We start from the raw sequence: 25,770 nt of genomic DNA, 5'->3' as shown, positions 1-25,770 counted from the left end.
CCAAAGAGACTGAACACACACACCAGTCTGGTAGTTTGGCTGAGGATTTTACCCTTCAGTTTAATATACAGCACTGAGATGGTTTCATAATAAACAAGAACAAGTTTATTAACAAAAAACAGATATTTAAGTGATAGTAAGTAAGAATAGAAGGCACAGAGATGGTTACAAGTAAAACAAAACAAAACATGCTTTGTAGTGACTAAAACTTTTAAATCTCTGTTTAAGCAGGTTCCTCATCTAGAGTCAGTTCCCAGACACTTCATCCCCCTTGGTTGAAGGATCCAACTTTCTCAGATTACAAGAGCACTGGCCCTTTGTCTCCGTCCTATGATGGATCACGAAATGGCTTTTTGCTTCTGCTTATATCTTCCCAAAGTTCATTGATCTTGTTTCAAGAGGCAGGAAGGCGTCCTGGTGGTGCAGCCACAATCCCCTGTCGTGATTGTTAAGTGGTCATCTTCTGCCAGTTGCTCACCTGATGACTTTGTTTACCTTACACGTAAATGCCTTTTTCATTGTCTTTGATCTCACCTTGGTTAATTTACATTGGAGACATTGTCAAGCTGGGTGAAACAATGTTCCTTTGTCTAAGATGGGCTGGGCTCAGGCACTACCTACCAAACACATTTTAGGAACAAATTTCTATCACACGTCTATAATTCTTTATACACTGCCAGTATGTACATCACACAATAATATTGAGGACCAGCATGTGACCAATTTGCATATGACATCATCTTACATGGTAACTTTTAGATACAGATTATGACAACAGTGAGTTGGGGGCAATGAGCGTGTCAGGCCTGATAAGAGCTATGGTATGGTGTGCCTTCTGCCAATTGGTATTTAAGAGGCTCCTTGGGTCACAATCAGTAACTCTTCAGAAGTGTTTTGACCATTCAAAACTATACATATTTGATAAAACTAACAGAGAGATTAAAAGCTTCCAAACTAAGAAGGTGACACACCCATGAAAACTATATTCTGTGTTCTCAAATGCATACATCTTTCAAAGAGCTCTTATTACAGGTTATTTCCTTTTATTTCCATTGGAGGTCTGAGTATGAGAGGATATCATTGTCACTTTGGTTCATGAGAAAAGGAACACAATTTGAAATGGTAATGAATTACAGAGCCTTTCAGTTCTAAGACATTGGTTCTAATTTTGCCTAAATTGGTATTGATTAAAATTGGGTACTATGTGAGGGAATTGAATGGTCTCTCTGAAATTAGTTATACAAATAACAAAAAGCAATAGAGTAATAAGCCCATCTTGGCACCCTCAGCAGAGCATCCAGTGATTGAATGGGCAAGGAAAACAAATGGCCCTTTCACTCACAGAAGTTATCACTCTGGGTGAGAATTGAAGTACACTGGCAAATCAGTCCAGGAAAGCCTGTTTAATTAATACTAGACTTACATTTCCAGTAATACTAGTTAGACCGAACTAGTTTAAATTTAAGGTATAACAGCCCTCCCAAAAAGGAATATAAAATAGGATTTGCATGTCTAAATTCCCACAAACCGGGCTGAAAATGTATCCCCATAAAATATGTCTCATATGCTATAAATTAGTTTTGAAAAATTACTCTTAAATACTTAATGGAGAATAATAATACTATGATCTCCTAAATTTTGTTAGTTTTCCTATATCTAGAACTGGCAGGGCATATGGAAAGCAGGATTAACTGAACACTTCCATACTTGAAAATGTATTATTCCTTTCTACACAGAAACTTGAAACAATGCCCAGTCTTACAGATTTCCTTAACTGCTTATCAAGAACATGAAAGTGCATAAGCAGCCAGCCAGTGTCTCTTAGCAACATAGTCTAGCAGATATTCTAAACTGCCAGTATTTGGGATACAGTGAAAATCACTCTCAGTGCCATGTTTACTGGCTGGAATAAATATTCTGAATTTGCAATATTCAAAAGTTAATTAGGATTCAGGAGTGTGTACATTTTTCAGCTCCTCCCAGGTAACAAATTGACCATGTGCTGACAGAGAAAAAGAAAATTGATCACATTGTGAGGCAAAAGTGTCAGGTTTGCAGGCTTCTAATAATATTTATTTACTGGCCTTTTTATAGGCAAATCCATTTATTTCTTTTGTTGTATCATGTTCTTTCTGAACATCTTACTTTCACTAATTTCATAGCCTTTATCAGTAGTACATAATTTCTGACAGTCTTTAGATGCAGAGGAAAATCTATATTAATAAAAGTTTCAAATATATATCAAAATAGCAAAGGTAGAAAATTCTATAGTTACCACTTAAGAACAATTCCTCCACCATCCCTCTATGCTAATAAATGTGTTCCATTGATTTCTAAATATTAATGAGGCCAGTAGAATGATACACGTTCAGGGTGAAATCCTAGTCCTGTTGGAGTCAATGGCAAAGCTCTCATTGACTGCAGTATGGCCAGAATTTCTCACCTGGTGACGATAAAAACCACATTTACTTGGACTAGGGAACTATCCTCTGAGATCTAGTCATCTGTCATGTAGTCTGTTTTGTCTCTTCACTTTGTCTTCACCCTCTCTGCAACTTGGTAATGGCTAATGGTTAGGTTAGTACAATTTAAAGATTACTTTTTCAGCCCTGAGTTCACTGATATAGAATACTTTGAGAACCATTTCCAACAACAAAAAATCAGAGTTTGATGGAATGGCTTCTAACAGTGATACGAAGGTCCTGTAGCTGCTGCCACAAGAGTCTTCTTTTTTTAAACTGCTGCAGTGTTGAGCACTGTCATCACTATTTTCCAACTTTTTGATTCCATCAACTTGAATTTTGCCACTTGTATATATAAAAAAAAATATGCCGTTGTTCCCAAAGTCTTGTTTATATGCTGAAAACTTAAAGAAAAGTGGTATCATACATTTTGGCTTGTGAGTATTAATAGGTCATTATTTAGCACCTGCCTTGCTTGCTGAAAACCTTATCTTAGCAGTTTCTTTTAATATCTGCCAAGTTGAAAGATTATCTCTAATGCATGTGGTGAAATTTGTTTGCAGTGCACCAAGACTCTGAAGGCCATTCAGCAAACTGAGCTTAATTCCTCGGGTGTATTTTCATTTTGATAACTGATTAGATAACTGCTAGTACATGTTATTCAGAAAAATGTGACAATACTGGCTATCACAATTACTGCAGAAAGGAGGATTGACTGGTATAATTTTTGCTTTTTCCCCCTTTCTCTCATAAGAAAACAGTGATCTATCTTATGCAATGTTTTTGATCAATTTATGTTTTTCACATACCATTGTTTCAGCTTGGAGAGCAGCAGTCTTTGGAAGAAGCCATCAGAATAGCCTCCAGAATACAACAGGGTGAAACACCAGGGATTGATGATTAACTTCTAATACTGCTACAAGAACAATAGAGCAAATGATATTTTATTTTCAATCAACAAAGGTCCATGCCAGCTGCAATCCATAAAAACTTTGATGTTTTCCTGCTCATTCATACTCTGTACACATTTTATGCAAGAGCGAAGAACCTTTTAAAACGCGCATAACTTTTGTGTACCTGACCCGTGGAATAGACCAGCACAATCTTCTCAACCCATTGTGTATCCAGGAATATGAAATTAGGATTACATAATAAATTTCCTCATTATCCTTTCGTCAGATTTCAACCAGTCTACAAAAAAGCAAAAGCTGATGTAGAAGTATTGGAATGAATTTTTAATATAATGTGCAAAATAATGAAGGCATTATTGAAGATTTCAAATGTTTAAAACATTATACCAAAATCATTTCAGGAACCCTTACAGGTAATAAAGAAAGTAAAGCATTTTTAATTGTCTCCCATAAATAGAAGAATCTTGGAGTTGAGCCTACTGTAAATCTTTGCATTTTGATTTGCATTTCATACAGATTTGAAGATTCTTCTTATTTAGATTCCCTGCCCAGCTCATTCATTGTACATACAGACTGTTAATGCTGGAAGTGCTAATTATATTATCTTAAAAATGGATTATGTACAAAAGAGAAACTTTGGTTGTTCAATATTAAAGGAAGTAAATCTAATTATTCTGTTTCTTTACATATTTTACTTAATCTTAAAATGTTATCTTCAAATTATGATGCAATAAAGGATAACAAGTTTATATTATCTAGATAGGATGATACTGTGGTGTGAAGTACTGTTTTACTTTTTAATGAGACTGAAGTGCAAATTATTTATTTACTGCTTTGTATAAATTGTTCCAAAGTGAGTTTATCATGAATTTTATTCTGTGGTATATTAATTTTGACCAGCAGCTACCATAGTGTATTAAACATTTAGTATACATTTTTCATTTAAAAAAATTCTGAGACACTACAAGAGTGATTATGATGGCAGGTTAGCTAACACATTCTACCAAAAAGGTAAACTTTGACCATAATAAAACATTTTTTAATTTTAAAACATTTTAATATAGAGACAAGCATTTACAGTCTGATTGTTCAAAGGTGCTGAGCACCTGCAGCTCCTCTTGATTTACATGGGATTTATGGATGCTCAGAACTTCAGAAAATCAGGCCAGAAGTCACTAGAAATAGGTTTAATTCCTGGTATTGTAAGTACACCACTATTCATCATACATCATTCTGTAAAGAGGAGTCATTGTAGTTGCATGTGGAAAGAGATACTAAAAGGAACCTTTAAACTTTTTATATACCAAAAAGTGCCTTTAATTTAGTCTGGTTAGTAGACTCGCTAAAAAAGAACCTTTGTCTTAAGATAAGAATTGATGCTTGTTTTAGATTAATATTCTCTTCAAAGAGCCGGTCATATGAGGTTCTAAGAGCCCTCAACTCTCATCTCATAGAAGGCAGTCAACACTTGCAGGATAAAGCTGTAAAGGAATAGTCAGTCCCTAGTAAGTATTGTGACAAAAAAGTAACATAACAATCTTGTGCCTCATTATTCACTCTGGCATTTGACCTCAAAGAACCCAGGTGCAAATAGTCAAATCAGTGATTAATTAATGTTGTTCTGGGTTACTGATTCTAAACTGGTTGTATCTTTTCAGGTTGCTCATACATATGACCAAAACCACTTGTAATGAACAAGTACTGTAATATGGAGTAGGTTTGGGAATACAAGAATATTCTCAAGTATCAGAGGGGTAGCCGTGTTAGTCTGAATCTGTAAATCTGTTGCTTTTTAAAGAATATTCTCATTGATCTAGCATATCCTTGAGATTAGGGCAAAATTCTCGAAAGTGCCTATTGACTTTTAATGGGATTTAGGCACCTAAATCACGGAGCTGCTTTTGAAAATGTTATCCCCAGTCTTCCCTTAGTGTGCTGTGTAACTCCTATTATCACACAGAAGTAAATATTATCTGGCATGGAGGGATAAACTGCCTGCCAGTTAGGCTAGTTTCTCACAAGCATTTAAAATTTGTCCCTTTATACAAAAATTAAAATATGGCATTTGGCATAAACTCCCAGAGATTTTGTTGTTTTTAATCTTCATTTTTAACATCTTTTTGAAGAAGTAAGAGGACTGGGACAGGAATAGCTTCAGCTCTATTTTCTGTACATTATCTACAAACCAAATTTGATTACTGCTTTCCTATTTCTACTATTCAGGCTGTTGCACAGCCTCTTAATCTATCACTATTCAGAAGGCTGTTTAAAGTATTATCCCTTAAGAAATCTCTCTTATATGTCATAGGAAGTATCTTCATAGCTTTTATGAAACTTGAAAGTTCTTAGGTGTGCTTTAGTATTGTTTGTTACCAGTTATTAAAAAAAAAAAAAATCTCAGTTCAGTGTACAGAATAAAGTGGAGATGGAAAGAGGTAGGCTACCTATACAAGTTAGAGAGAGAAGGAGAAATGGTGTTTACATACATTTTATGTATGGGGCCTGCATGGGAATCAAGTCTGCATATGTAATGGGATGATATTCAGTTCATAGTGAAGAGATGAATGTTCTTTTAATCTCTGCTTTTACTCTAAGAGCCAGAAGAATGTTTTTGGTGAACTGTCTTTACTAGGAGAAGATATCAGATGTTGTTGGAATTGGAAGATTCTTTGGTATGGGACAGATCAGATACAGAATTGGGTTTCTGGAGGGAGGGATTGGCAAGAAGAAATTCAGTAGGAGAGTCTGGGAATTGCAGCTGGAGCAGTGAGAAGGAATGGGACATGTGGGAATGAGGGAATCAGATGGGAGGTAGGAGTAGCATTTTAAAATTGGGCAGTTAGGAGTAGGAATATCTTGCTCTGCCCTTTATGTCTTATTCCCTTTCCTTGGAGGTCCCTTCCTCCTCATAGTGAAGTGAACTCTTTAGTACAAGCCGAGGACAGGGAGACGGTTTATGAAAGGCTCCCTCACAAACAAAATAACTTACTATACAATTCACTCCCCAACAATCACCCCTATTATCCAAGTATGCTCTATGCATTATTTCCTCTCACTTTCAGATTTGAATCCCCATCCCACACAATCAGTTCTGCCCCTAGAAAACCAACTCCTGCCCTAAAATATATCACTGTTCTTCAAAATCAATTTCCCCACCTCCCAACACACAAATCACATTTTCTCCTCTGAGATCCCAAGATCCTTTTCATCACATGGGCTAAGCTTCCTTTCGCAGCAGCCTAGCATCTCTCCCTTAAGAGGGTGGGAGGGATAGCTCAGTGGTTTGAGCATTGGCCTGCTAAACCCAATCCTTGAGGGGGCCATTTAGGAATCTGGGGCAAAAATCTGTCTGGGTGTTGGTCCTGCTTTGAGCAGGGGGTTGGACTAGATGACCTCCTGAGGTCCCTTCCAACCCTGATATTCTAGGATTTCTAAGAGCCCTGCTTCCCCAAGATGGGGAAGGTGGTTACCGTTGGTGCTCCAGTCCTGCTGGCACTGTACACATAACGAAGTGTCTCCCTGCCTTGAAGAGGAACTCAGAAGCATGCATGCATAGGCTAGGGCTTGGCTACCTTCTTTTTGCTCTTATGAGGCCAAGCTTTAGGCCTGGTTACACTCTTGTAAAAGGAGCAATAGTCCCTTCTTGCTGCATAGTTACTCTTGGCACTACTGATACTAGAGCTATTCAGGTACAGTGTGAAGGAGAAGGGGCAGAGACAAGGGGAAGAGCTGTTTGGGCATTTGGGAGCTGAGCAACTCTATGTGGCTCCTGGATCCTCTGAATCCCACTGAGGCCACTGTGTCTGCTGCAGCCGTCCATTGCTTCTCTTGTAAGGGTGTGGAGAAAGACAGGGCTGGGGATATAGTCTATATATTACAAAAGGTTTAAAATGAAAATGATTAGGGGTTTGGAATGGGTCCCATATGAGGAGAGATTAAAGAGGCTAGGACTTTTCAGCTTGGAAAAGAGACTAAGGGGGGATATGATAGAGGTATATAAAATCATAAGTGATGCGGAGAAAGTAGATAAGGAAAAGTTATTTACTTATTCCCATAATACAAGAACTAGGAGCCGCCAAATTAAATTAATGGGCAGCAGGTTTAAAACAAATAAAAGGAAGTTCTTCTTCACACAGCACACAGTCAACTTGTGGAACTCCTTGCCTGAGGAGGTTGTGAAGGCTAGGACTATAACAGCGTTTAAAAGAGAACTGGATAAATTCATGGTGGTTAAGTCCTTTAATGGCTATTAGCCAGGATTGGTAAGGAATGGTGTCCCTAGCCTCTGTTTGTCAGAGGGTGGGGATGGATGGCAGGAGAGAGATCACTTGATCATTACCTGTTAGGTTCACTCCCTCTGGGGCACCTGGCATTGGCCACTGTCAGTAGACAGGATACTGGGCTAGATGGACCTTTGGTCTGACCCAGTACGGCTGTTCTTATGGTTCACCCTGGAAAGTAGTTCTCCCCATGCCTCATCCTCCAACTTCATTAGACGGAGCGTTTCTTTGGCTTAATGGCCCTGTGTTCTTTACTGGCTGACACTGATTTGGAGATCTGTAAGGGATGTGAAACACCCTTTAAAGTTCTTGGGAGGCTGCTTGTCAGTCAACATGGAAGAATCCATATCTTCTCCTTTGAGTGCTTGTCCACAGGCACATTCCACTAATGGTGCCCATGTGCCAGAGACAGATGTCTTTTGGCCCGTGAGTGTTGAGGCACTGAGCATGCTCAGTGCTTCCCCAACCACATCCTCAAGGACACAGGTGGGTTGGATCATTATGTAGCCACTGGTAAGGAAAGGGTGAGATTCTTTCCGCCGCATCTGGCAGCTTCAACAGACATGGAGCTCACTCATGTTGGCCCTGAGATTTGGCCTGTGGGTTACATAGACTATCATAGCTCAGCCACATAGTACTAGCTCTGATGCAGGAGAGTTCTTTGATAGAATTGTACTCCAGTTCTACTGTTAGACATTGCCCCAATGAGTGACAGGACTGAAATATTTTATAAAACCCTACAGCTATTTAAAAAAAAAAGCAACTCTGAAATATTTCATTGGTAGTTGGGGGAGAGGAGACTTGTTGTTTACCTGGTTAGGGAATGGGAATCGTTACCAGACAGAAGGTGAGTGGTGGGTTGTACCTGACCAGTATGTCTGGTTCAGATACTACTTTTCAATTGTTAGCATTTAAAAAATGTACTCAGTTTGCCCCTTCACTGTCTTGGAAAAATGTATAAAATAAGTGTATAAACTAAGTGCAGTTAGATAATTATTTGCATTGGGTTTGCAAATGCGTAAAACCTGAGGCCCAAGTTAGCACAAATAATAATGAGGTATGGTCATTTTTTGTAACATGGTGATATAATCTCTAGAGGCAGATCCGCAGATGGTGTAAATTGCATAGCTCCATTGACTTCAAAGGAGATATGACAGTTTACACCAGCTGAGGATCTGCCTTTAGATATTAAGGTGAAACTCCCAATAGTGCATATGTTCGTTTAGCGGAAGCTGTTCCCAGGTGGATTTATATAGTGGTTTAACATTTAAAATAGAGTTGTCCTCAAGTTTAAAATATGGTTGCCAGAAAATGATTTACAAAATGTTGACAAATTTTATATTTCCTGCAGTTCCACATAATGTTTAAAGATGGTAGTAAATGTAACGGTAGTCAATGGGTAATAACCCCTGCTGTGTGATAAGGATATAATCTTTTTGTAACTCTGGCCCATGGCATATATCAGTAGCCAGAAAATAAAGAGCAGTCTCTTGCCAGAACTCTGATGTGTCTCACCTTTATTACAGTAAATTATACTGCACTTAAGCAATACAAACAAACATTTCCTCCTGTCGCATCTTGATTTAAGAATTTATCTTAGGTTTTGCCCCCAGTTGTGACATTGCTCTTTGTTCTTGATTCTGCCAGCAGAGTTCGCTTTTTCCAAGGGAAGGGAGCATCTGACATTAATGCAATTAGACCTTAAAAATGATAACTGCCTGACACTTAAACCTTCAAGAGTATGATATAAGACTTCTTCAACTGAAATATATATTCAGAGGATGCTTTTATTAACCCAATAAGGGTACAAGGATATATCAGCAACATACATTTCCATAAGCATTTGGTCCTAAATTCTCTGTGTATGTTCCACTCTAATGAAAATGTGACTCTCTTAAATCCCATTTTAGGTTCTGAAGCGAAAACAGAGTTTTGTGTATTGATTTGCTTCTGTTCTGTTGAGATTATTTAAGTATTTTGCTCAAAGGAATGATAAAATATTTATAGCTCCACTGGCATAATTGAATGCTTTTTACCGTGAGGAAAGGAGTCTTTTTCATCTCTGTCAAAGCTATGAGGATTTCACTAATTCTTTCCTTTAAATTCCTCACTGACCTTCTGGCTGAGAAGGAATGATTGAGATTTAAGAGTCCATCCACTTCTCTAGTGTCTACCTAATCTTATTGGTCTGTCTAGGTAATTTTATGGCCCTCACATCACCATAGTATTTCAGGCCCTGTCTACACTGGCAACTTGCTGCGCAGTAAAGCAGCTTTCTGCGCTGTAACTCCCGAGGTGCACACGCTGCCAAGCCACTTAGTGTGCAGAAACTGCGCAGTTGCAGTGCTGTAAAAAAACCACCCCGACAAGAGGTATACAGCTTTCTGCACCAGGGGTATAGCCAGGAGTGCTGCCAGCTTTTCCGCCGCCCTAGGGCGGCGGAAGGTCCTGTTCTGAAATGCCGCTCCCCCCCCCACCCAGAGGCAGTGGAAGGTCCCGCCGCGGAAATACCACCGCAGTCGCCGCCCCCCAAATCGCAGCGCCCTAGGCGACCACCTAGGTCGCCTAATGGGTTGCGACGGCCCTGGGTACAGCGCTGCGGTGCTGGTGTAGACACCCTGGTCGATTACAACACTGTGATTAGCCTCTGGGAGGTGCCCCACAATGCCTGTTCTCGCCTCTCTGATCATCGGTTTGAACTCTACTGCCCTGCCTTCAGGTGACCAACCGTCATCCCCACCCCACACATTCTTTTGGAATTTTGAAAGTCCCTTTCCTGTTTGCTCAGTGGTCTCAGCACTTCTTTCCGTGTAACCATGCCCGCTCCACACACCAGGCAATCCCCCGCTTGGAGCAATGCCGAGCTGCTGGACCTCATCAGCATTTGGGGAGAGGAGGCTGTACAGTCCCAGCTGCACTCCAGCCGTAGGAATTATGATACCTGTGGACAGACTTCACAGTGCGTGACAGAAAGGGGCCATGACCAGGACACATTGCAGTGCAGGGTCAAAGTGAAGGAGCTGCAGAACACCTATCACAAGGTGCGGGAGGCAAATCACTGCTCCGGTGCTGCGCCCCCGAACTGCTGGTTCTACAAAGAGCTGGATGCAATACTCAGTGGCGACCCCACCGCCACTGTGAAGGCCACTGTGGATACTTTGGTGGCTCGCGTGTCAGTCAAGAGTGGACCGAGCCAAGAGGAGGAAATCTTGGATGAGGATGTGCTGGGGGAGGGGGACCCAGAGGCAGAGGACGACTCGGATGTCAGAGATGCATGCAGCCAGGAGCACTTCTCTACCCCGGAGGAAGCTAGCCAGTCACTGCTGTCGGATCTTGGTGAAGCGCAAACAGGAGAGGAGGCCCCTGGTAAGTGGAATTGATTTTGAGAATCGCTGAAGCGAGTTGTTGGGGGCAGGAGGGTTACAGAAAACAGGCTTGTGTCTGTATGATGTGCGTACCACCATGCCTAGTCTGAGTGGTGGAAAAGGGTGTTGATTGTCTTCCTTACTTCACAGGAATCTGCCTCGGAGATCTCCAGGAAACTCTCATGGAGTCACTGGGCAATCCGCTGCCGCAGGTTCTTTGGCAGAGCTGTTTTGTTTCTTGCCCCTTTAAGGGTAACTTTCCCGTACCACTCTGCCATCACTGGGGAGGCGGGGGGACCATTGCTGCACACAGGCGAGCCGCATAAGGGCCAGGACAGAAGCCGCAGTCTTGGAGAAGACCCTTCCTTGATTCCCTGCTCACCCTCAGCAGCGAGATATCTTCCATAATGAACACAGCCTGTGGAAAATGTGGGGATAGGAATGATTATAAGCCCCCCCCCCCCCCCCCCCAGTGCTAGCTCTACCCAAGAGCCATGTGCCCAGTGTACAGTATGGTCCTGGAACACTGATTTCCCCTGCTCCTGTGGTTGCTCACCATTTTGAGGGTCTTGTTTCTCATGTGTGCTTGCCTGGGGTCAGCCAGTTAGTGACAAGTGTGTGAATAGTGGCTGTGTTTTAAATCAGTGGTCTGTGTATACTTAAATACTGCTTCTGTAAAATGTTGCATTTTGGCTTCACAGAGATGACCTTGGGAACCCAGCCTCCCTTTTTGTCATCGCTGGCTGAACGGCTGCACAGAATAAGAAAGCGGCCACAAAGAACTAGGGAGGACTTTCTGCGTGATGTCAAGATGCACTCCGCGGCCAAAAAAACAAGAATTGAAGGAATGACAGGACAGCAAGAAGAGGGACCGAAAGGAAAATGCGGCATGCCGGAACAAAGCCATGGAGTGGCTCTTAAACATTATGGAGTGCCAAGCAGACATGCTCCAGGCGATACTAACACTGCAAACCAAGCAGCTCTGTGCCCGCCCTCCCTTGCAGCCGCTGTTGCAAAACTCTTTCCCCTGTGCCTCCCAGACACCACCAACACAATCTTATCAACCTCTTGGCTCCAGTCTGTACCCGCCATATTCCACTCCTGCCTCGTCACAGTCCAGCCCTGCGGATTCCCACTACTCACTGTACTCAACACCCGTCCCTCTGCAGTTTAGTGCTGCTGAAGTACAGTACCCTCTGCACTGTACTCCAAAAGAGAAGGTTGGTTATGATACCTGGACATACACAAATCTTTAACTGTCCTGGGACCCCCACCTCCTCCTGGGACCCTCCCTTCCCCCATCCCCCTCAGTGCTGATGTGTTTTTTTGTTTCTCTCTCTCCTCTGGTTGTTGTTTTCTAATAAAATAATTGTTTTGGTTTGAAAGCAATCTTTATTCCATTAATTGAAAGCAAACAGAGCCCTGCAAAGCAACAGGCAATTTTCTTACACCTTCATAGTGCATCAATCACAATCACCTCCTAGCATTACAAGCACTGCACTCCCAAGCATAGCAACAAATATTAGTGGCTTTCAGCCTCAAATTGCTGCCTCAAAGCATCCCTGATCCTTATGGCCCCGCACTGCACCCCTCTAATAGCTCTGGTCTCTGGCTCAAATTCAAATTCAGCCTCCAGGCGCTGAGCCTCAGCGGTCCAGTCCTGAGTGAAGCTTTCACCCTTCACTTCACAAATATTACGGAGCGTACAGCACGCAGCTATAAGCCTAGGAATATTGTCATCAGCCAGGTCCAGCCTCCCATATAAGCAACGCAAGCAGGCCTTTAATTGGCCAAAAGCACACTCAGTAGTCATTCTACACTTGCTCAGCCTGTTGTTGAACCACTCCTTACTTCTGTGAAGGTGCCCCGTGTATGGCTTCATAAGCCACGGCATTAAGGGGTAGGCAGGGTCTCCCTGGATCACAATGGGCATTTCGACTTCCCCTATGGTGATCTTCTGGTCTGGGAAGAAAGTCCCTGCTTGCAGCTTCCTGAACAGGCCAGTGTTCCCAAAGATGCATGCATCATGTACCTTTCTGGACCAGCCTGTGTTAATGTCCGTGAAACACGCATGGTGATCCACGAACGGCTGGAGAACCATTGAGAAATACCCCTGCCGATTAATGTACTCGGTGGCTAGGTGGTCTGATGCCAGAATTGGAATATGCATGCCATCTATCACCCCTCCGCAATTAGGGAAACTCATTTGTGCAAAGCCATCCACAATGTCACGCACATTGCCCAGAGTCACGGTCTTTTGGAGCAGGATGCAATTTATGATCCTGCACACTTCCATCAACACCAGTCCAACAGTCGACTTTCCCACTCCGAACTGGTTAGTGACTAATCGGTAACAGTTTGCAGTAGCCAGCTTCTACAGTGCAATTGCCATGTGCCTCTCTAACAAAAGGGCAGCTCTCATTCTTGTGTCCTTGCACCGCAGGGCTGGGGCGAGCTCCTCACATGTCCCATGAATGTGGCTTTCCTCGTCCGAAAGTTCTGCAGCCACTGCTTGTCATCCTAGAAGTGCATGATGATGTGATCCCACCACTCAGTGCTTGTTTCCTGAACCCAAAAGCAGTGTTCACTGTGGTCAGCACCTTTGTGAATGCCACAAGCAATCTCGTGTCGTAGCTACTACGCGTGGCAAGATCATTGTCGCACTCCTCTTGCCTTTGTAATTTAAGGAATAATTCCACTGCCACTCGTGACGTGTTGGTGAGAGCGAGCATCATATTGGTCAACAGTGTGAGATCCATTCCTGCAGCCTGAAGAGGCAGAGTTTACAGTATACAAACCGTTTAAAGATGGCACCAAATACAGACAGAAGCACAGGGATGTGAAGCAATTAATCACAGGGCCTTGGGACAGGACCCAGGATGTCCTGCGACCCCCTCTGCCTTCCCACAATTCTTAGCGGAAGAAGAAGAAGAGATGTTCTGTCGGATAGCTGCCCAGAGTGCACCGCTCCGAACACTCTATTGCACAGATAGCTGACAGTGTGAACACACAACAGCGGTTTCCCTTCAGTGTTCTCTGAGTGGCACTGTAACTGCCGGCGCTGTAACTCTGCCAATGTAGACATACCCTAAGTCCCAATGGTCTGTGATACTTGGCTGAGTGGGATCTCAATATACAGCTGAGTAATTCAAGGCAAGGTCATCTGTCCGAGCCCCTGATGGTCTGAGGCCTATCTGTTCTCCTGTCATGGCAGAATGCTAATATTAAGCTGTTGGAAACTGCACAAGAAATAGCAACATTATAAAATTATTTCTGTTAGATTTTTCTCCCTTTGGTATAGAGGTAATTTAGACAGACAGTTAGCCTACTGGTCAGTATCATATGATTTGAATATATGCTGTGATGCCTCTGAGAAATCAGCCAATTAAATATGGATTGAGGGGCAGATGGGATTAACTGGCATTTACTTCATATATAATTGTTTTTAAAATGTCAAAATGTATATAAAATATATATATTTGATTGTATCCCTCTTCCCCCCCATTCTTCGTATATTGCTTGCCTTCTTAGGGCCCAGTCATGCAAACTCCTACACACTTGAGTAATATGCATCTTTACGCTTATGAATTGTCCCACTAAATTCATTGGGACTACTCACATGTGTAAAGGTACTCACATGCATAAGTGTTTTTGTACTGGTATAACTGTTGGTTCAGTGTGTGCAAGTCCTTCTAAGGACCATCCTCCTATACAGAAATAAGCTGTACCAGTATAAGCACTTTAATACTGGTATAACTGCATCCATAATAGGGGAGTTGTACTGTGTTAACTATACTGGGTATAGTTATAGTACAACTTTTGTGTGTAGACACTAAACCTAAGATGTTGAGTTCTTTGGAGCAGGAACCATGATTCAGATTCTCAACTTGTGTAAATTGTCATAGCTCAGTTGAAGTCAATGGAGCTATGGCAGTTTATACCAGCTGAGGATCTGGGCCCCATGTTTTCCTATGTGTTTTTACTATGCCTAGTACAATGGAACCATGAACTCTGTTGCAGTTTCTGGGTACTACTATAAGATAAATATAAAATATTCAATAATAAATTATATGATATGACTCTCTGTTGTATGTATTTTGGATTTCATCCTGCTACAATTTAGAATTTAAAAATAGAATTTGTACTTTCTTTACTATACAGGACATTGATTTTTTTTTAATTGTTTTGAATACTAATGCCCAGAACAGCATGACCCAGGATTCAAGATCTAGAACAGATGGTAAACAGCGTGCTAACAAAATTCACAGATATTAAATGGGAAGAATTGCAAATGCCATTCAGGACGGGGACATAATACAAAGGTACTTATGTTAGAAGCATACCCAGAACATAAAATGAGATTCAGATTAGTACACCTAAGGAAAAATAATCTGAAGCACAGATATTCAATGGGAAGGAGAAACTTGGAACAGTAATTTTAAAAAGAAAATCTAGAAGAGATAATGACTAGGCAATGTGATGAGTTTGCATATGATATGGCAGCCTAAAAGACTAATGCAGTTCTGAGCTGCTTATGCAGAAGTGTTATGTCATGAAGGAGGGAGGAAATAGGCCCCTTTTTGGTGTGACTCCACCTATCTGGACTATTGCATTCCTTTCTGGTTCCCTCCTTATTGACAAATTGGACGGAGTTCAGAGAATTGCAACAAAGTTATTGGGAAAGGGACTGACTTGTGAGCAAAGATTAGAAGACCTAAGGGCCAAATTTGTAAACATGCTTAGGCATCTAAAGATGCAGATATGAGCTTGGGGGATTTTCAGCAGTGCCTAGATGTCTAACTCCTATTGATTTCAGTGGGAGTTAGGTGCCTGGGCACTTTTGAAAATCCTACTAGACATCTATCTGTACCTATACCTTTAAAAATCTGGCTTTCAATCCGTAGAGTATGTATAAGATACGGCTAAAGGGACAAACATAATAATAGTGAAAACCCCAAGAAGACAGAGGAATTATTTAGGGTTTTACATACACTAAGAAAAATTATTACTAACAGCTAGTGAAATAATTACTGTGATTGCTTAGATTTGTTTAGCTTGTGTTGGGAAATTGTTTAATAATTTTTAATTACCAATACAAAATGCTGATTTCCATTTATGTTAAATCATTATAACCATAATCATTTAAAAAAGGAATAGAGCATCTTAACTCTATATTATAGTCACAGTATCTGTTGATGTTAGAGCAATAATTCTTTTCAATTATTCTTACTCATTAACTTTTATCTTGACTTCATATTGACTCCTCATATGAGTAAGAGTGACAGGATCAGATCTTAAGATGCATAAAGGTAAAAAAATAAAGGCTTTATAAAATTACTAGAAAATCTCAACCACCATATAATTATTTTGTACTTCAGTACTGAGTAATATTAAGGATTTCTGTGAAAGTTAGAAGCCTTCTCTATACTCAGCACATTCCAAATGGGTGGAATTCTGTCTGAAGCTGTTTAAGTTTCAGCACCAAGAACTTGTGAGTCAGAAGGCCAGATCTTCTTGTCTATGTGAGCTGTGTTTGGCGCAAGACAGAGGGAGAGGTGAGGATTTCTTTAAGCTATCTTAATAGTTGTTTGATTGCAGGGTTGGGCCAATACTTGGAATAAATTAGAGCAGTCTATGATCAAGATCTGGAAAAATAAGAATTTTGCTGCTATTACACAGTGTGCGCTTTTCTGCACAGCTTGTAGGATTCAGATTTTATCTGAAACATCAGTAATTCTAGCAGTAACAGTCTTAGTCAAGGCTGCGTGGTTATGACAGAGTAGTCTATTGCTCAATGAAAACAGGGTCATCGCTTATAGCAATGTGTAAAATGTCAGGCAGCTGTTTAGACTATGCATCTTAACTTGCTTTTCAAGCATAACCACTATAAAGCATAGCATTTTGTTTTATTTTCTTTCATTACATTAGTCATCAGGGTTGAGAGTTGTCCTGCTTTCCTCTACTTGCTTCTGATTCTCACTTGTGCAATTTGGCTCTCCAGCTGTTCTTTTTTGGAAGCTGTTTATTTTTCTCACCGGTTTAACCAGCTTTAAGTCCATGTTGGCTGCTGTGGACTGGACACCATCCAAACCTTGGTTGAGCTCCTCTAGTTTAGCCATAAGTGGTTTTAGGAACAGTGGCTGATCTTGTAAATGCAGAAAACCTTGACAAGATGGCACCACATCCACTTCTGTGTCAGTTTCCCCCTACAGCACAAATAATTTTTACACATATTTCCCTTCCCTTTTGGCATCATTAGGGTTCCTCTTCTACTCACAGAAGGAAGTAACAAAGTTTTCCCTTTGAGCTTCAAAACCTGTAATTAAAAGCACGCATTTGTCAGCAAGTTTGTGGAGGCCCAGAGACGCATGTCTGGTTATTAAGGCTTCCATGCTCCATATTTTGTACATTTATGTTTTATTTTTGAAAATTGATTTAAACTTATATGCAAAAACAGATCCTGCAAATAGATGCATTGGTGCAGACCCTTACACTACTGGAATCCTGTGAACTTCAGTGGGACACTGCATGAACATAAAGGTCAACACTAATAGTGCATCTGTGTGCAGGACTGGGGCCTTAGACTGCAAGATCCTCAAGGCCAAAGAGCTCAATTTATCTGGGAATAATGTATTTAATTGGGTTCACTGAATTTGGGATCAGTTTGGTCCACTAAGCACAACACAGTGCAAGCTTCCCCAGCACTGCCTCCAGCTCACAATGACCTTCAGACAATCTCCATGGTTTAGGCCAGTGGTTTTCAAACTGCGGGTTGCAACCTGGAATGTAAGGCACTGGGTTGCGGCAGCTCTGGTCAGCGCTGCCAACCAGGCCATTACAAGTCCCACTGGCGGTGCTGCCTGGCTAAGGCAGGCTAGTCCCTAACTGTTCTGACACCATGCTGAGCCTCAGAAGCAGCCAGCAGCAGGTCTGGTTCCTAGGTGGTGGGGCCACGGGGCTCTGCGTGCTGCCCCCACCCCGAGCACTGGCTCCGCTGGCCAATGGGAGCTGGGGGGTGGGGAGGCTGTGCCTGTGGGTGAGAGCCGCACAGCGCTGCTTGTGCACCTCTACTTAGGAGCCAGATCTGCTGCTGGCCACTTCTGGGGTGCAGCACAGTCCGCGGTGCCAGGACAGGCAGGAAGCCTGCCTTAGCACCCCTGCTGCACCGCTGACCAGGAGCCACCCGAGGTAAGCCCGTGCCCCAATCCCCTGACCCAGCCGTGAGCTCCCCCTAACCCAGAGCCCCTTCTTGCACCCCCAGCCCAGAACCCTGACCCCCTGTTGCACCCCAGCCCTGAGCCCCCCCCCAACCCAGAGCCCCCTCCTGCACCCCAAACCCCTCATCCCTGGTACCACCCCAGAGCCTACATCCCCAGCCCAGAGCCCTGACCCCCTCCCACACCCCAACCCTCTGCCCCAGACCTGAGTCCCTCCCATACCCCAAACCCCTCATCCCCAGCTCCGTTGGGTCACGGGCATCAACAATTTTCTTCAACTGGGTTGCCAGAAAAAAAGTTTGAAAACCATTGGTTTAGGCCATTCATTCTATGGTGCCTTTGCTGAAGCTGTCAACAGGGGTGAAAACTGTGGAAGTAGCTTTTTTGATGTGGAATCTATCCTCTAGGGCAAGAGTGTCAAAACTTATTCTGTGGAGATGGTCAAATTCCATTTTAAATTATGATTAATGGGGCAAGGTATATAAATGTAGGACTACATAGTCTCCTGAGTCTCACTGGGAGAGGAGGTCTGCACAAAGTACAGAGTGTCTATATATGACTAACATGTAGTAACAAACCTTCCATTATCATTATTTGGTTAGTACATCATTGTCTCATTCAGCCTCACTCAGTGGAAAAATAAGCTTTCTTTTAGGACCACTGCTATTTTTGCCTTTTATTTCTTTTCCTTTCTCACCATTCTTTCTTTTCCCTCTCACTCATCCATATTTTTTTGGGTCTCCCCTCTATTTTTCCTGCAGCAATTGCCAATTATTCACCACATTCCCTCTGCTATTCAGCAATTAAACAGTTAATGCTTACATTAAAGTATTGTAATTAGGATTTAAAGTAAAAATACCTCAATGGATTAATGGGGTATGAGACCATTTACACCTCTACAAGCTATTATTTCAGACTGCCTGCAGACTCAGGAAGGCAACACTATTGGTTACACTTGGGCCAAATTTGGAAGAGGAACTATGCAATTGTGAGGGCTATAAACTTATTTCTTATTTTAATCAAAAACTTAAATTCTGCTGAATCTGAAAATGTCATGCAGGTAAGAGCTGGCATATGGGCTAGGTGTTTGGCCTCTGCACAAAGATCTGCACTGAGCCTCCTATTTTTTATTTCTCCCTCAAAAAAGAGCCTACATGACTTGCCCTTTCCATTGGCCCTTGTGAGTCATGATGGTCAGACCTTTTCTGTAAAGTGAATTTGAATATCTTGTTCAAAGTTATTACAGTGTAATTTCGCACCATTTTAACACAATGCACTGGCTATTTGTGGCAAGAAGAGTCTTTGTTGACTGAAGCATGAATAAAGAATGGGAAAGAAAAATACAAGACTTTTAATGAGATTCTTCAGTTTAACAAAGGTATCATATGGAGAAACAATGCTGTTCTATTTAAGCATATTGTTTTTTTTACTCTGACATCCAAAAATCCAAAGAGCTTGTGTTTTACACCCATTTGACGAACTCTTCACTTCTTTGTTTGCAGTTACAGGTTTTTCTGCATTCTCTATGGGGGAAAATCTTAGAATGTAAGATCATGCTTGTGGCCTGAACTGTTAAAGTGGATGAGCAAACTTCTTAGTAATGACAGCAAACCCATGATCTAGGAAGCATGCGGAATGGAATTTACCAAGATGTTATTGTTTATATCAATCTTTGTTTTATCCAGTATTGTGATGATTTAAAAGCTGTTTAATCCAATACTGCTAATGGTTTCTTAGCAGTTAATATAGATTATCTTTTAAAACCTCCTTTTACCTTGAGAAGGTAATACTAACAGGATGGGAAACTGAAGCAAGAGGTGTGTTGATTTTCAGTGTTTTTTTTTTTTATTATTTTTTTTATTTGATCAAATGATTCTTGTCTTAGTGAAACAGAACTTTGGAAAATGGTTACATTTCTCACAATTTACACAAAACAAAAACAAAAACATTGTCAGTGAAAATTAGATGAGATTCTTTGCTAGGCAAAGAAACAAATGAATACGTGAATGCTTTCCAAAGAAGTTAATAAATGCATTCACTCATCTACAGTCATAAGGGAATGTAAATATGTTGGGTTGGATCCTGGGATCTGACTAAGGAACACTTGATACAAGTTAGGAGTTTGGGGTCAGTACACAGGTGGCTGTAAACCACCTTTGAATCTCTCCCCCCCCCCCCATCTTGGGACCATTAGCATGCTCCAATTTGCACCAGTGCCAGCAGCCCCAAAAGGACACTCCAGCAGCCAGGGATCATCAGGCCCTTTATGCTAGCTACAGGAGGATGTGGCATAGGAGCTGTAGGCAGGAAGGTAGGCTGTTTTAAACACAAATATGGGCACCCAATACCCCCCACATATTAAAAACAGATTAAACTAATGGCCTAATGAATGGAGACAATGTTATCTCACTTCCTAGTACAGGATTTGCCCTTTTAATAGTACTTTAAATATATTAACAGGCCATTTTTATTTTGTTGTTGTTGATAGTTTACCTTCATATTAGCCCACAGTTTCCATCTTCTAAAGATTGTCCTCTGGAGGCTCTCTGTGGTTTGACACTACCTATACTGTGCTTTTTGGTAAATAAAAGGAGACTTCAACTCTAAGCACACTAAAGAACATGAGAAGTATGTAAAAGTTTGATATTTTATGGAAGTGTTCCTGTTTATGACTTACAAAAGGAATAATTACCCTCTCATTTCCTAGTGTAGGGTGACCAGATGTTCCGGGACAGTCCTGATTTTTGGTCTTTTTCTTATATACGCTCCTATTACCCCCCACCCCCTGTCCCAGTTTTTCACATTTGCTGTCTGGTCACCCTATCCTAGTGGATTTATCTGCTCTGCTGGCAAAAGAGGCCTTGTCTACACACATTTTGTGCGCCATTTAACTAAATCAGTTTCTAAAACTATTTAATTAAATTGAAGTGACTCCCTCCCTAATATGGACACACGTAAATTGGTTTCAATGTCTTAAATTGGTTTAGTTTATGTCAGTTACAAAATGGCATACGATGAGTTGCTTTAAGATGCTCTAAAACTGATATAATGGTGCTCTGCACAAAGTTCACCCGTTTACCTAAACTGGTGAAAAAAAGCACACCTTTCGTTTGACGTGTGCAGCTCTCATGGGAAAGAAAGAGTCCCACTCCCTGAGTTGGTTGATTGACAAACTGATGCTCCAATGGGAAGCCTCTGTTCTTGGAGTTGGCAGTTAATGGCAGTTGTTTTGGCCCAAAGGGGAGAGGTTCAGAACATCTCTAGATAGAAGAAACAGTAATTGAAGGAAAAGAAGAAACAGAAGAAAGGCGCGAGCACTCTTAGAAAAGAGAAGGAAGAAAGAAGCAATGTACATTGACTAGTGCTGGTCCTAGGATACACTGGCCTCACCACCAACTTTTGTGGGATCTCAGGCCTCCAAAATCACAGGTGATACTGAATAGAAGAGGAATAGGGGCTCAGACCCTAGGCTGATAGGCGCCCAATGAGAACCTGGATATAGATAGATACATAGTACAGAAGGATAGGGCCTGTTTAGAAAAAAAGAGTTCTTGAGCCTTTGAGATCTGCTCTTGGACGATCATTTAAAGTCAGGGAATATACTATGTTCCTGGTTTTAAAAAGACACATTTTCTTTATGCTATTTTTTGTCACATAGTAAAGGGAAACCTTGGGGACAGAACTGCAGGGTGCAGGCAAGATGGAAATCTCAGGCTTTTAAATTTTTCACTGTGCGTAAGTGTATCCTTGGGGCATTCAAAGGTTGTGCTTGTATATGGTGCCTCTCTGGGCCTGCTCCCTACTGCTGAAGCGGCTTCCTGCACAGCACCACTCCAGCCAGTAGTTGGTGCTATAGTAAGTCTTCCCACCTCCCACTTGTTGGCTGTCTCTGCTGAGGGGGAAGTTGCAGGGAAGGCAGCAACACTTGCTGCACATAGCTTAGAGCTAATCCCCAAGAGTGGCTGCTTATTAAGATCAGGTCAGGCCAAACCAGGAGGGGCTGCAGTGCGAGAGGGGCCTGAGACAGGAAATGGCAGGCAATGTGAGTATGTCAACCCAAAAGTGGGAAGCCAAGCAGAGCACGGGCAGGGGTCTGATAGGGGGCCTACTGAGGTGAGGTGAAACTGAAACGGGTGGGACTAGACTACATGAAAGAGAGAGTGCATGGGGAAGGAGGAAGGGAAGCTGGTAGGTCTGTGGTGGAGATCTCTTGCTGTTAGGGAGAGCTGTGCTGAAAGTAACCAAAGACGCTCATGTACAGTTGGAGGAACTCACACCCTAAGGGTATGTCTTCACTACCAACATTAAAGCAGTGCCACAGCAGCGCTTTAATGTGGCTGTGTAGTCGCGGCACCACCCCTGCGAGGGGAGTAGCTCCCAGCACTGGTGCAGTCTACCACTACCACGTTACAGCGTTTAAACTTGCAACGCTCGGGGTGTGTGTGTTTGTGTGTTTTTTCACACCCTGAAGCGAGAAAGTTGCAGCACTGTAAAGTGCCAGTGTAGACAAGGCCTAAGATATCTTCCTCAAACCACCTCGCTCTATATCACCAGCTCCTAACCTAGTGAAAGCCAAAATGATAATTGGTAAAATAGAAAACTACTTACAAGTAATGTAGTTGAATTCCCTAATTGCTGAAAAGAGTGGTGGTAAGAGATGTATTTAGGAGAATATTCCTGTGTGTGTGAGAAGAGGGTGCCAAGAGTGACAGTCCCAGGAGAGGTGACAATGGCTGTCCCATTTCTGTGAACGGACACAGTAAAGATCATGGCAAGTGTTATCTGGCTTTCGAGAGCTTGTGAGGCAGTAGAGCCAGCAGACAATCCCGTTCTTGCAGTGGCCGTGGCTCTTACCTAGGAGATTAAACAGCCGTTTACTTTCCTTTCACAGGGAAGCCAGGAGAAATGGTGGTGGCTTCCAGATGGGGAAGTTAGGGCAAAGGCTTCCATTGCTCTCTCTATGTCCCCACTTATATGGCAAAGCTAACAATGGCACCCCCAGTTGGTGTGGCAGAGGGAAGGGGAAACAGGATGAGGAAGAGTTGTTAAAGGAGCCGGCTCCAATGTACCAGTGAAATGGCTCTTTGGGAGGAAGAGGGTAAGGATTCAGTTAGTCTTATAAAAAAGTGAAAATGAGAGGTAGAAAAGTGTTTAAAGGTTATGGTTTTAAGTTAAGGTTTCTGTTACTAGGATCCACCATTGCCAGGAATCATATCAAACAGCAAACAACTGGAGCATCTGGATAAGTACACATTTTAATTTCCCTTTTCTCTGTAGGCTGGGTTTGGTGTGTTTAATTCATTATCTCCTAAACTTTTAGAAGCAACTCCTGCCCCTATTTCTCTGGGTGCACAGATCCCTCATGCAGCAGAATAGGTTTGATTTTGTTCCTCCAGGGATAAAGAAAGCAGGATTTGGGGATGCCACTCAAGGCGTAAAAAGCACAGACAGATATCAGTTCTAATGGGGGCTGTCTACATGCTATAATGTGGAACTGGATAAGGGCTAGAAGATCTGCTGCTAGATAAATTCTGTATGCTTTTCACCTTACCAGAAGGATGCAGGGGCACTAGGACTGTGACAGCAACTCTAGCCATTAGCATCAGCCACAGAATGACTCTTCAACCCAAAGGATGGGGGGAAGAAATGTGTATTGTCTTGAAAATAAGGAGAAGTTGATGATAGGTCATGGGACCTAGATGGAGCCAGCTCTGGATTATTCTAGCTCTCTCTGACTGGGAAAACAAAGTTGGTCAGTACAGCTTTGCTCAAAAGATTAGTTTTAGTTAATATAATTTGATTAAGTGATAAAGGACAGATACTTGATTGCATTATCAGTCCAGTAAGGGCTGATAGAGATGGAGTGGAGGGCCAAAGTCAAAGCGGTCATAGAGAGGTCAGTGTCTGTCAAATGGAATGCAGAGTATAACACATTCATTGTGAGGTGATTTTCTAGTTTGAGTAAGAAGTTCTTAGTAAATGAGGGCTGCCAAGCAACCAATCAGAATACTGTGCCTGATGTTCCAGTGTTTTGAGAGGTTTGCAATATTTATAAATCAAAGTAATTTGCATTTCTTGAAATGGTTAAGCTTAAATACTTTAAAAAAATGGATTTTTTTTTTAATTGGGCTAAGAGCCACCAGCCCTCCATTATGCATCTCTAAAGAGCAAAATAGGGCACAAGCCTAGCACTTTCCCTCTCTGATAGGCATCCTTCATTCAAAGGTTTACTTATGCCACAAGTGGAAATGGGTTGAGCGGCTCTGCTGTATTGCCAGCCTCAAATGTTCAAAATTCATGAATCAGGTGTCAAATATCATGAGACTAGTTTACAAATCATTCGTTTAAAAGGGTGCTTCTTTTTACTGCAAACTATTTTTTTTAACATGAGATTGTTACATCTCACTTGCTCTCAGACCACTCTCTAGTTTCACATCTTGTCTCATAGGACCATAAAACTGTTTGAGTATTTAACAGATTATGTCTATTCCACTTGCACTTAAGCACTCTACCATTTTGCACAGCTGAACATCTAGCAATTATGTTTTTTTTAATGTGGGGCATTTTGCTATAAAACAATAAACATACTTACTCTGTGCTGAAACTAAAAAAAAAAAAAAAAAAAATCACTTTACTTCTGGACCTGAAATCCCCATCACAAAAATTAGCAATGTATATGTCAACCAAATATACATATCTTGGGCATAGGGTGACCAGATGTCCTGATTTTACAAGGACAGTCCCGATTTTGGGGTCTTTTTCTTATATAGGCTCCTATCCTATTACCCTCCACGCCCCTTCCGATTTTTCACATTTGCTGTCTGGTCACCCTACTTGGGCGGGGCACTAGTATATTGGATTTGTTGATTTCGAGTGTTAGTAGAAAAGATGATCTAGCGTCAATGTTCTGTTTCTTTTTCTAGTATTAACAGATCTCCCAAGATAAGAGAAGCATTTTTTAAAAAATCTGCTTAGATTTTAGCCTTCTCAACCCTGCCAGTCTTTACAAGCAGTCTCGTAGTGATAAAGGGGCTCATACACTGTCTTTGTTCTTAAGGAGGCAGAGATGAAACTCCCCGCCGCTAACGGCAATCAGCAAAGTGGCATTTTACACTGGGGGGAGTCTGTCGTACTTCGAATTATGATCGTGCCACGTGTGCATAGAGCTGAAAAGCTCACTTGGAAGCGATCTCTAGAAAAGGAGAGTGAGCAATCAGTTTTTTTGTTTGCCCTCCCGTGAGACATGCAGGTTTGGCCGGCTGGTGGCGACTCCTACCAGAGTGTGCGCTTCTCGTCTCCTCCTTGCAACTGCGACGGACTCAACCCACTGCAGTGCAAACGGATTCCTTTAAACGGGGCGCCAGGGGAGGAGGGCATAGCACAGCAGCACGTAACGCCTCTGCTTACAGTGGCACCACCGCAATGAACTGTGTGTGCAGCGGGGTTAGTGGCGTGAAGGCGGCCGGCCTGGGCCGTGCCCCGCCTCCAGCGCGAGAGCAGAGCCGCTTTCCGCTCCCTGCCTGCGGCGTGTTGTT

The 25,770-nt window shown here is 42.1% G+C and overlaps 1 protein-coding gene and 2 long non-coding RNA genes across 5 annotated transcripts in view; 1 reads left to right on the top strand and 2 right to left on the bottom strand.

The window, feature by feature from the left end:
* ZNF143 (zinc finger protein 143) overlaps positions 1–4,127 on the top strand; it is a 69,279-nt gene extending 65,152 nt beyond the window's left edge. Inside the window, exon 16 of the mRNA XM_034770038.1 lies at positions 3,283–4,127. Coding sequence (XP_034625929.1) covers positions 3,283–3,366 — 84 coding nt within the window. The 3' untranslated portion in view covers positions 3,367–4,127. The remainder of the gene's footprint in view (positions 1–3,282) is intronic.
* Positions 1–25,770, bottom strand: part of LOC117877189 — a 240,668-nt gene that overhangs the window by 13,446 nt on the left and 201,452 nt on the right. Inside the window, exons 4-5 of one of the 3 annotated variants that reach the window (XR_004645641.1) lie at positions 3,272–3,378; positions 60–617 (exon numbers count right to left, since the gene is read on the bottom strand). The exons of 1 other annotated variant lie outside the window; for it this stretch is intronic. This is a non-coding gene — a long non-coding RNA (uncharacterized LOC117877189). Of the gene's footprint in view, positions 1–59; positions 618–3,271; positions 3,379–25,770 lie in introns of those variants that run through there. One more of the 3 variants, XR_004645640.1, reaches the window with a different exon arrangement.
* LOC117877191 lies at positions 21,052–25,681 on the bottom strand. The gene is made up of 3 exons (XR_004645645.1): positions 25,512–25,681; positions 22,844–23,089; positions 21,052–21,495 (listed from the first exon to the last, which is right to left on the bottom strand). It is a non-coding gene; the product is annotated as an uncharacterized LOC117877191 (long non-coding RNA).

This window comes from Trachemys scripta, chromosome 4 (genome assembly GCF_013100865.1).
Source record: "Trachemys scripta elegans isolate TJP31775 chromosome 4, CAS_Tse_1.0, whole genome shotgun sequence".
NCBI classification, from domain to species: Eukaryota; Metazoa; Chordata; order Testudines; family Emydidae; genus Trachemys; species Trachemys scripta.
Note: the sequence above shows the minus strand (reverse complement) of the source record. Positions and strands in the feature narration are given on the sequence as shown.